General features: G+C 32.0%; 1 protein-coding gene across 1 annotated transcript in view; it reads right to left on the bottom strand.

Annotated features, from left to right (window-relative positions):
• The window catches only part of LOC121122632 (uncharacterized), an 86515-nt gene that overhangs the window by 56141 nt on the left and 18197 nt on the right, over nt 1-12177 (bottom strand). The window contains exon 4 of the mRNA XM_040717665.2: nt 7592-7766. Within this exon, the coding sequence (XP_040573599.1) occupies nt 7592-7766 (175 nt within the window). The remainder of the gene's footprint in view (nt 1-7591; nt 7767-12177) is intronic.

Below are 12177 nucleotides of genomic sequence, written 5' to 3'. Positions count from 1 at the left end.
TATTTTAGAAAACAAACCTATTTATATAAATAATTAGCAGAGGGTGCCCAGGATGGTGCTAGGTCATTTCATTCCCAGTAAATTCATTGCATATTTAGTGACGGGATACGGTTTCAATCCAGAGATGAACTTAAAGTAAGTGATCTTGGAGAAGGGTGTGAGGGAGGCGAGCAAACTTGCTCTTTATTTACGTAGATCTGAACTGTGAGAAGATAAATATGGATGATGAAATTGATGAAAGGGAGAAGTAGTAATGACGTCATTTACTTTTACTTTCCTGGGTATGAACAATATCCACGGATCGTGATTCCATTCCTACTCACTATTAAAAACTTATAATGACGTCATTCAAAATCGATAAACTCCATAAATCCTGCATATCAGTGCCCATCCATCACAAATCATCAGTTATATACAGTGCCGAAAGCTCAGGCCTCCCTACATACATCATTAAATATTAAAGTGGGAAAAAATTACCAGTCACGACCCGGGATGCATAGCTGAATAGAGGGGAGTAGAAACAAAGAAAGGGATATAATCTTAAACAAAAAAGAAGGATATGGAAAGAGACATAGAGAAGGATGTGGAATGAGGGAGAAAGAGACATAAAGAAGGACGTAGAAAGAGACAGTAATAGGGATGTAGAAAGAGACAGAGGGAGAAAAGAAGAGGGGAAAGACAGAGAGAAGGAGAGAGATATATAGAGAGAGAGAGAGAAAGGAGATAAAGTTTTAAAACCTCTTGTTTTCGGTGAAAAACAGCCTAATAATCATCTCGTAGACCCAAAAATATCATAGGAACATGATTTCTTATTTTATACGCCTACTTGCTAAATTTCATAATGATCTCTTTGACTGTTTTAGATTCCACGATGGAAACGAGGAAAGATATCAAGACTTGTAAACATATATAAAAGATTATATTACGGTTTTGATAATAAAAGGAGGATGCTAGCATCGCCCCTGGAACCAGGGTTTTTTTAGAGCCCAAGGATATAGCTTTTTTGAATTACGTAACCTAATCCGACACATACAAAAATAATTAAATTGTAAGTGAGGAAGAAGCAAATTTTTTGGTGAATTGTATATAATTAAGTGAAACAACTAACATTATGAAGTAATTCAATTTGGGATTTACTGGGAATTTATCGTAGATGTAAACCCTGATATATCCGGGGAAAATGGAATCCCGGTATCCCGAGAGAGAAATCCTAATACATATAGATCGCAAAGTAAACACACAGAGTAAAAAAATATTTTTGAACCAATTATAAATTTGTTTTTTTGTTTTTTCTTGGCAAAATTCCTTTAGTCTTATTGTTATTATCATCAAAATAGTTGCATATTTTTCCTTTATATACATTTAGGTAGGTATATAAGTATAGTATGCACAAAAAAAAAAAAAATATATATATATAAAAAACACTGTTGTTGCTACTGACATTTTCAAGAAAATGACAACAACAATATTATGTAGAAATGATTTACGTCACTCTCATCATCCAGTAAAGCATTCGTTAATTGTTGTTGTCACACAATTATTATTATGTCGTCCTTTTAATTCCGTCTAGTCCAGTCTTAAAACCGGTACTATTGGTCCTCAGGACCGATCCTTGGACCGCTCTTTAACTGTCTGCTATTGGAATTTTCTTCAAAATGTCGATTTGCCAATTTTAATGGTATATTATTATACAACAAATTAATTAAAATCAGGAAATCACCCTCAATGATGTAAAATTGAGGTAACGATTTTACTTTCAGATTCATATATGATAAAATTAAAGTCTACTTATTTTCAACGAATATTATATACAATGTCACAATATGTTTTACCATTTGTTTGTTTTTTTAAGTTTGATTACTTTATATTAATTTAAAGTGCTTTGAATCTCCTTTCCAATCTTCTTTGTGTCCGTATTCATTATTTCTTGTCTTTATTTCGTAGAGGAAAGAAATTCTTTACTTTATTCAGACGAACAATTAAAAAGAAATGTTTCCTTTCGTCTTTATATCGTACTGTTCATGCGAAAAACATTAGTTGACAATTAAATTTCGTCTATTCATAGCAGACGAGAAAAACACTGATACTCTCACGTGATTATTGATACATCCGTTATATTTTTTTTTGTCTGTTTTTTTAAATCTCAAAAGTTTGTAGTAAATTCACGAAATAGGAATGCGTAAAGGTATTATCGATCCCTGGCATGCAGAAAAAAGCCAACCATGTATTGTCAGGGTGTCGGTATTTTTTTGTGGGGGCTCTCATTTTTATTTTTTTGAAATATTCCCCATACACACATACTAACCGATAATTTTTTGTTGATAAAAACTAAGATTTATTCATCTGGGAGGGGGATACAGCACCTCCAGACCATGACTGTGGACATCCTTGATTGATAACGTCTTCAAATTCCTCAATGTGACCAAGAGCAATGTCAACTAGGCCATACAGAAATTCAAGAAGATTAACAACATTGAACACATTATTGAATTCCATTTAATTGTCTGCATGGGACAACAATGACAAAGAAAACCATCCTTAGGAGTGAGTTGGAGATTTGAGAGTCTCACAGGTGCTGTGGGCGTCTTTAATGAGTAAAGTTCCTCATTTAAATTAATGATACGTCACTCTTTCGTTTGTCATTTAATAATTTGTAAATTGTCACACCACTATAAAATTAGTTATTCATAATTAAGAGTACCATGAATAATCTAGTTGTCCCACTAAACTAGTGTTGGGACTCGGTCCGAGTTCAATTTGTTTGTTTAATTCCGTCTTAAGTTGTTGTTTTTTTTGGGCGATCTATGCTGGACCTAAGATTTTCAGAGCGAAATCGAACCCTTTTGTAAACCTCTAAAATGGCATCATCCTATTTTCAACTCAATTTTTAGGGGCGTCCACGAAGGGGTGGGCTGGAGGTATTGTAGCCACCACCCAAAATTTGATTTTTTTCTTTTTACTAGAAAATTTAATATAACTTATAAAAAAAATCCAAAACAAAATAAATTTTCTATGAATACCTATAAATTTTTTTCTCCAAAAAATTTAATATTTGAAATAATAACTTATATTCATAATTTTTTGTTAGCAGCTGTGAATTTTTGAATTTATTTTTGAAAAAATTAAATATTGGAAATTTAATTTGTGAAATTATTTAGTAAAAAATTTAATTTTTCTAATTTTTTTCCAAAAAATTTTAATTTTTTGATTTAAAAAAAAAATCATATTATAATACAACGGACGCCCCTAATTTTAAGTTTACTCAACTGCCTTGCACAACATAAGTTGTATGTATATTATGTGCACCTATGTACATAGAACAATTAAGTCTTATTTAAGAGTCTTTGTATGTATGTATATAATCCAGAACAACAATATTTATTTATAAGCATAGAAGCATAAGTAAACAGTTATTTCGTCGTGACATTTATAGCCAAGATGGAATCATTCTTAAATTACATAATTCAAAAACAAGAAGAATTAATTATAATTGAAGGTTATAATCATAAATAAACATATATATCAATTTAGATTTGACATTTGCAATCAATTTTTTTCTATATATTATGTACCCATATCTGTGGATGTAATTTTTGTAAAGAAAAATTCTAAATTAGAAAATGAAAAACGGTTATTGGATGTGCTTTTTCTTTTCATTACTTTGTGGGCAGAGGTGTATAAAATATGTCATTGAAAGCGGTAGCGGCTTTTTGGCAATCTGAACTGTCTTTTCATTTTCTGAAGTTCTTATCATTGTTATTTAATTCTTGAAGACAGAACATCTAATTATACAGATGTGCTCATGAAAGTCAATATAACAATGATTTGTTTCCTCGGGAATGATAAGTGTAACCCCTTGTTGGCTCAGAATTGAATTGAAAATCCACAGTGGAGTAATTATGTCATATATCATTGATAGGTATTTATTCCCTTCATCTCATAGCTGATTTTAGATAATCTAAACTTCCCAAATAGCTCTAAAGATACGTTCTTTGCATATAACAGGGAGCTGATATTATCAAGTGTCTTAATTCCGTAATATCTTAAGTCTTGCCCCACCTTTTCCTTGCGATCACGAGGAGAGACATATGGTGTACCTGAATTAATATGTTAGTTAACATCAGCTCCATGTTATATGATTTTAGGTGGATAAAATTAATTTCGTCTATAAAGAGGAGAACCTTCTACATTTAAATTAGCATAAGTGCTGGGAAAATATGTTAATTATATTTAAATTCATATATAATTATTTTATTATGCAATTGTAAATCAATTTATAACAAAGATAGGCGAGAATACATACTTCAGAGGGAAAAATTAACAACCTGACGACTTATTAGGGGAAAAGAGTAAAGAAAAAAATAAACATAGTGATCAGAAAGGGGAAAAAGGGTTTATGCGTGTGCTCGTTTTTTTTTCTTCTCTTCATTATTTAATAATCGTATGTGTGTTAACATCACCCTCTAAAAGCAGAGTTTTAGCCTACCTTTGGTGTTAATTGATTTAAAAAATGCATAATAAAATAGATACGTCTTAATTAAAATATAATTATAATATTTATTCTACACTTTTGCTATTTTAAATGTAGAAAGTTTCCTCATGATAGAAGTAATTCATTTTCTCTCTCTTAAATCATGTAATTGATATGATTCATATCTTATTATTATCTTATCCTTGTCTTGCTTTTATAATTCAGGTATACCATATGCCTCGCTTCCGTCTTCTCCTCACATTTAACAAAAAACATATCTCTACAGGTTAGTTATTATAATCAATAAATAAGAAGGAGGTGCACACAGCCAATCCGTGTTACCTTTTATAATTTCGTAACTAAGTGTTTTCATAACAAAAATGACATCCTTAACTATATCAGTTCATATAGCTGTAGTACATATGTGAAAATAAGGTACTGAAGGAGAAGATGTAAGCCTTTTTCGGAGAGACCCCACCTCCTACGTGAAGGAATGGGTCTTACCTTTAATAAAGTATATACATAGAACCATAATCAAAGTGTATAATTCCTCTATTAATTATAATAGGCTAATTCATATAAATAAAGTAATTTATTACTTTAGTCTCCTATTATATAGCTATATACAAAAAGGAATTAACATAAGGATACATCCATGTAATTAACATTCTTGAGGGCAAAAGTAGCTAAAAGCTAATTCATTAATTACATATTATCTATCTACCTATGTACTGGGCGAGTAGGTGGGTGAGTACTGACTGCTGCCTATTAGAGATGTCAAGATACCTATATTCTTGTATTGGTTAGGCTTCTATCAGTCCTTCATATTGGACTTCTGCCCGCTCCCATCAGATCCCAATAATCGGTCCTTTAAAAAGTTCCTAAAATTAAAGCATTCTCTACAAGATACTTTTTTTAACCAATACAGGGGCATCCACAGGGTTGGGCTGCAGGGGTTGTACCTCCCCTCCAAAAATTAAGAAATTTTCCCCTTTTACAAGAAAATTTTATATATAAATTAAATTTAATATTTCCAATATCAAAAAAAATAATAATAAGTTTTCCAATTTTTTTAATTAAAATTAAAAAAATTTCTAATTTTCTTATATAAAATTGAAATTTTTCAAATATTTTTCAAAAAATTTAATATTTCAAATTTCTTTAAATAATATTTAAATTTCTCAAATTTCTTTAAATAAAATTTAAATTTTTCAAATTAAAAAAAAAATTACTTACAAAATTTAAAAAAAACTAATTTTCTGTAAATCAATATACATTTTTAAAAAAATTTTCCAAAAAATCTAATGTTTGAATTTTTTTTCAATCAATTATATATTTAAAATTTAATTTTTTTGCAAAAAATTTAATTATTTATATTTAATTTTTGAAATTTTTTATGAAGAGCTATGAATTATATATATTTTTTTTCCGAAAAATTTAATATTTTTTTGAAGAAATTATATATTTGAAATTTAATTTTTGAATTTTTTTTGAATTTAATATATGGCATATAATTTTTGAAATTTTTTTCCAAAAATTTAATTGTTGGATTTTGTTTCATAAAAATTCCAAAAACCAAGGTAGTATTATATTGAAGTACAGAGTGGGGATTCGAAACTTGCAGTGAATCTTTATTTTAGCCAAATTGCAAAGTCTAATGGGATTGAGTTCATTGCTGGAGGAAGGCCACATAGTGGCAGACCATACGTCATCCGTATTGTTGCAGTAAAAGGTTTGGTTCTTCCAGGCAGTATTGGCTCGGCACTGACACCCTTGCATAGGAGATCCTGAACGCGTTACTCATTTTGTTGTTTCTCCGACATTTTTACATTTAGTGACATTGGATAAAAACAAAACTTGCTCATATTTGTTTCAGCTGTCGTTCGGTAGCGTAATGAAACATCGTAGTTAAAAAAGAACGGAATAAAATCGTTATTAAACGCTACTGCAACTTTTGTGTCTACTTCAGTTCAACAATTGAATTACATAGTTTAATAAATTTTAATACAGGATAATAGTCAGAGGCGTCCGCAGGGGGGTGGGGAGCAGGGAGTATGAAGGGCTGAAGCCTCCTCCCCAAATCGAAAAATTTAAAAAAAGTCATTAAAATGGGAAAAAATTAGCCCCCTGAAATCAATTGAAGGATTTGTTTTCTAAAAAAAATGTTTTTAGAAAAAAAAATTATGTCTTCTTTTATAAAAAAAGGTGATTGAATTTAATGGATAAGATATCTTATTTTATGATTGTAGATGATTAGTTGATACAATAGTTAGAAATTTGCAATTTGTCAACCGTTTTAAAATTCTTAATTTCCCAAAATAAATTACTCATTTGGAACAAACCACAACGATTGAAATTCTTGCATGACACTAAATCTGAATACTTTATTTAATCCCTTTAGCCTTTTTATTTGTGGAGTTATTTGCATTCATTTTTTTTTTTTTTGCAAACTATAAATTAAGACAATTGTTTTTTGTTTATTAAAATCTGAAGCAATTAACTGATTTTCATAAATCCCACCAATAATAAATTGTTGCTAAATTGCTATTAGTTTAATTTTATAAGATATTATGTAAATCCCAAGGTTAATAGACCATATATAAGGTATACCATAGCACGTGTACGACTAATGTTTGACTTCCACCACGCGTTTTAATAGTGACGTCATATAGTATGATTGGTTGCGTGTTTTGTCTAAATCTGCCTGTTTTGCCCAGGAGTCTGTACGATACATTAGATTGAAAATTATAGTAATGCCCATTACATAATGGTCTTACCATGTATTTCTACTAACCTTGGTAAATCCTTTTTTTAGGCATGATAGCGACCAGTTGTATTTCCAAGAAAACTTTAGAATCTCACATCTACAATGAAACTACGCCCACACCCCTACCTCTTCTACAGTTTGATTGACAGACATTATCAAAAAAAAAAGGAAGTTATGTTACTGCACTCTGTAGATTCCTTATTGGATTATTTCATTTCAATTGTGACAGGTATACAGAATAACCTTATAACTGCACAAACATATTATTAGTTATGATTATTTTTTAAATAATAAGCTTACTAATTTTTAATTATAGATTATTTTAATTTGTGCAAATTGACCGTGTTCCTTACTTGAGTATGGGTTGATATGCATAAGGAGCATTATTGGCTACTTGAATCCCTGCATTTTTATGATGAAATAAACTTGGCTCCATCCTATAATTATTTTGAGTTCTTTCAGGGCTAACTGGGAACAATGTCTTGAGTGTGGATGGAAGTGGAGTAGTTCGAATCGTCGCCGGTGTAGCTATAATAAGGTTAAAGGAAAGAATGTAATTATATTAGTCCATTTTATACAATATACAGTCAAATTTTATATATAGGAACTAAATATGTATGTATATTTAAAGTTTTTATCTTTTTAAAAAGTAAGGGATAACGCCCTATATATGTTTATAGGTTAGGGTGGGTCAAACGCCTCATGTTTTTTACATTTCGATGGATTTTTTTACCTCTTCTCTCAAATGTGGCACAGGATGATAGAAACATGTATGCAAAAAAAACAAAAAAAAACAACTAAATGTTGGTCCGGTGTGGTCACCGAGCGCTCATACCCTCGAGCCGTTATTATTTACCCATTTTAACACAGAAAGTATTGAAGTCCAGGGCGGGATCCTGAGGGAATTAGGGAACACATTTAATAACTATTAATTATTAGTCGAAATTCAAAGAACATCTTTAGTTAATATATCCACCCTCAAAATTGATCGTGAGCACCAGGCGGTGGTGGAAGCTGCTGCAGACCTTTTGCATGTACTCGGCGTTGATGGACGCCCCAAACTTGTTGAAAGAGGTATCCAGAGCGCGGGTGGCATCTCCTTCAGGTCTTGGTGTGTCTAGGGTGTTGAGGTCTGAGCTCTGCAGTGGCCAGAATTCCTTTGGCCAGAAGTGCAAGTTGGCTTGGAGCCACTCTTCAGTTTTCTTTGCGGTGTGGGAAGGTACTCCATCTTGTTGGAATTCCAAGGGAAAATTGTCACCAATGGATTTGATTTATGGGAAAAATTTGGTGTCTAGAATGTTGACGTACTCATTAGCCTTCAATCTGTATCCTAGAGGGAACCCACGGGATTTATGGCCTTCCCATTGGATGCAACCAGCCCTAACATAATCACTGAAATTTGGTGGCGGGGACATATTGGCGCTCCTCCGCCATATCCCCAAATGGCACTACTCGATAATTCTGCCTGTTGAAGAAAGGGTTAACAGTAAGGTTTTCTCATCAGAAAAGATCGCAATGAGTCCACATGTTCCCTTGAGGTGATTCAGGATATTTTTTGCACACTCCATACGAACCTTTTCTCTATTGCTCTGTAAAAAGAGGCCACAGAACACGCCACAAAACTTTTCTCATGCCTTTTTTATAACCCTGGACATTGCTGATGGGGACTTCTTCATCTTCTTGGTCATGTCAGCAATTGAGAAATTCGGTTTCTTCTTGCATGCTGACTTCAGACATTTGACGGACAATGAGGGTTTCCTTCCTTTTCCTGGAGAGAGTCTTAGGTCCTCCCCGACCTTTAACCAATTTGAGACATTGTAAATCGTCTGCTTCGAGGCCAAAGTCTGCACACAGATGGCCTTCTTGGACAATCCCAAACGGAAGAGTGCTTGGATCTCAAACTTCTTCTCTTAAGGTGTGTTCATGGTGGCGACTATGAGAATGTTTTCTTTTGAATCAACAGCTGATTATGCGTTCTAGAACATTTTATTGTAAAAAATGACTCTTAATCTCTCAAAATTTGCATAATAGAGAAGAGTAAATAATAACTGTGGCGTGGTATTTAGCTCGCCCGTTTTTTTGGAATTGGTAATCTAAAGAATAATTTTTTAGCTGTTGCCATTATAATTTAACTCCTGCTTAATGAACCTCCTTTTTTACTACATTGAATTATATTTAAAACCTGATTGATCATTCGTGTGTGATCATAAAAGAGAGTTGCATTGAGGATTTGCTGCGGAGTTATAATTGTAGGTCCTTAATGGACTCAGAGTTGAATTGAGGATGGACATCAGAGTAATTCTTGCCAATGTCCTTGTTAATTTCCTTCTTCCCCTCCTTCCTCGTCACAGCTGATTATAACTGACCAAATGAAGCGTATTGACAGATAAGCTGATTTTTTCCCAAACATTCTTTAAATTATAAGGGTTACCATGTTGATTTTTTTTTTTTTTTTAATATGCCCAAAATACACACGATTTTCATTTCTATGTATATAGGTATGCATCTATTTGGACATATAACATAAAAAAGCTCGTCAATGGATATTTGAGTTTTATGAATTAAACAAAAAAATAGCCTATTGTACCTAAGTATTAACTCGTATCTTGTCCAAACCTGGGAATCTTTAATATATATAAATAAGCGTCAGTGCCACTAAAAATATATTGGTTCTAACCAGTGGTGTGTTGATCCTTATTTAGAAAGGAAGACTGAAGTCCCGTCCAGTTCAGTATCGGTCTGGCTTAATTTTCTCCTACATATCAGTCCGAAAACTTATAAAGTTCGGTCCTTGATAATGTTAATCAACTTTATTTATTCTTTTTTTGAATCGGTTCTAGTACTGACAACATGAAGGATCGGTCCCAAGGAATGATAGGACTGGACCTAAAACCGGACTGAATTTAATCGAATAAATAAGGGTTGACGCATCCCTAATTATAACCCGACTATAGTATTAAATAAATTGATACGTTAATGTCTTAAACTGTTGAATTACGCTTATGACCACGATTCAAATAAGTTATACTACGTTTTAAGTTACTCTGTAGAACATAAACTAGAAAAAGCAAAACAAATTAAATCAAGGTTTTTAATGATTCTATTAAAAATATGATTTTTTGACTAACAAGTTTGTTTGCAAGCAAAAAGTGTTATGGAAAATAACGAGTATAGGTCGTAAATCCTCGATTTTTATTTTGAACTCTATTGACTTTTTACATACATATTTCTATCATTAAATGTCCCATTTGAGAGGATAAGTAAGCAAATTAAGTACAATTAAAAGAAACATAAGAGCGTTTGATGCACCCTAATATATGTAACATACTTAATTTTGTATACAATATACATAGAATCTCTTCGTAATTTAAACTCGTAAATAATTATTATATATGTATATTTGCATATTATTAGTATTAAATAAAGATACACCCTTTAATAGAATATTTTCACATCAGACCAAAAAATGGGATTTATGCACCACACATAATTTTTATGTTATTAAGAGTTCCTGATTATTATTGTGACTAGCTATTATTACACAATTACAGACTTACATTGAACTCTTACCTATACATAATGTTATAGGTAGAGAAAAGTACTTTAATGAGTCGTCATCTTTGTCACATGTCGTTACTTTACAAAACGTTAATGAGAAACACTTCCTTCTCTTTCATAAATAAGTAAGTATCTTAAGACTTTTATTTAAGAGGAAGTTCAAGTAGTATAAGAAGACATAGGTATGGAATAATTAATATGTAAGAGACGGCAATTGCCTTGTTAAAAGGGGGGGGGGTGAGATATCAATGGAGTTTGAAAAAAATCAGAATAGGTTCTACATTCCAAAAAGAAGGACATTTTGATTGGTGATAGTTCTTAATAATGTTTGTATATGGAGATATATATTATACATGGAGGTCGTACATTTATGACCTCCAGTTGACGGGGAAGGGGGAAGAAGGAGGGGTATTGGATATTTCAGAGTCCATTACATTGATCACTGTTTCACTGATCAACAAAACCTTTTCAATATGAAGTACATCAATGCTCTCCAAGATAACCAATATACTTTATGTACTAATGCTATTCAACTTCAATTCCCCGGTGCATGAAATCTATGAGAACCAAAGAATGAAGGATTCAACAGTTATGTGTTTGGTTTTTTTACATTATAAGCAATTTTACTCTTGCTCTACCAAACGGATTCCACTTCGAATAAGAAATAAGAAACATGAATAAGAAAGCATAGTATAAATTTAAAGAAACAAGAAGGTCACAAAAAAACTCAAGGGGAGGGAAACTGATTGAAAGGCTCTCCAAAAGAGTACTAGAACATTATTCAATCATTGAAGGCCAAGGCTGCAAGAAGAAAATCCATTCAATTAAATTGGTGCACTATTAATTATAAAAATATCAAACATTAACGGGAGGGGGGTGCCCTAAAAATTTAGATGTCCAATAGGAGTGGGACTCAACCTTTTGACCAACACAGACAAGGGTCTTGGGTCAAAAATAGTACTTTTTCCCCGACATCATAAATGTATGAGCCCATAGTGTTGTGTCAGACTTTATTTACTAGGTCAAGTCCAGTCTTAGGACCGATCATATTAGTCCCTGGGACAGGTCCTTAAGACAGTCGGTCTTTCAGACTATCAGTGCTATAACTGATTAAAACAAGAAGAAATAAGTTTGAGTGACCCATCAAAGACTGAACTTTATAAGTTTTAGGACTAAACTGGACTAGACTGAGGGTGAACTCAACGGGACTGGAGTCTTGGTCCTAAATAAGGAGTTACAAGAATTTGATTAGGACTTTCCGGGTTTCTTTTAAAACAAATCTTCTTTATGATTAATTTTTTGGAACAGACTAAATTTGAAATACAAAATTGGGAACATTTTGACATACTAATTTTTTTTGACAAAGCTAAATTTTTGTATA

The sequence above is a fragment of the Lepeophtheirus salmonis genome, chromosome 8 (assembly GCF_016086655.4).
Source record: "Lepeophtheirus salmonis chromosome 8, UVic_Lsal_1.4, whole genome shotgun sequence".
Classification (NCBI taxonomy): Eukaryota; Metazoa; Arthropoda; class Copepoda; order Siphonostomatoida; family Caligidae; genus Lepeophtheirus; species Lepeophtheirus salmonis.
Note: the sequence above shows the minus strand (reverse complement) of the source record. Positions and strands in the feature narration are given on the sequence as shown.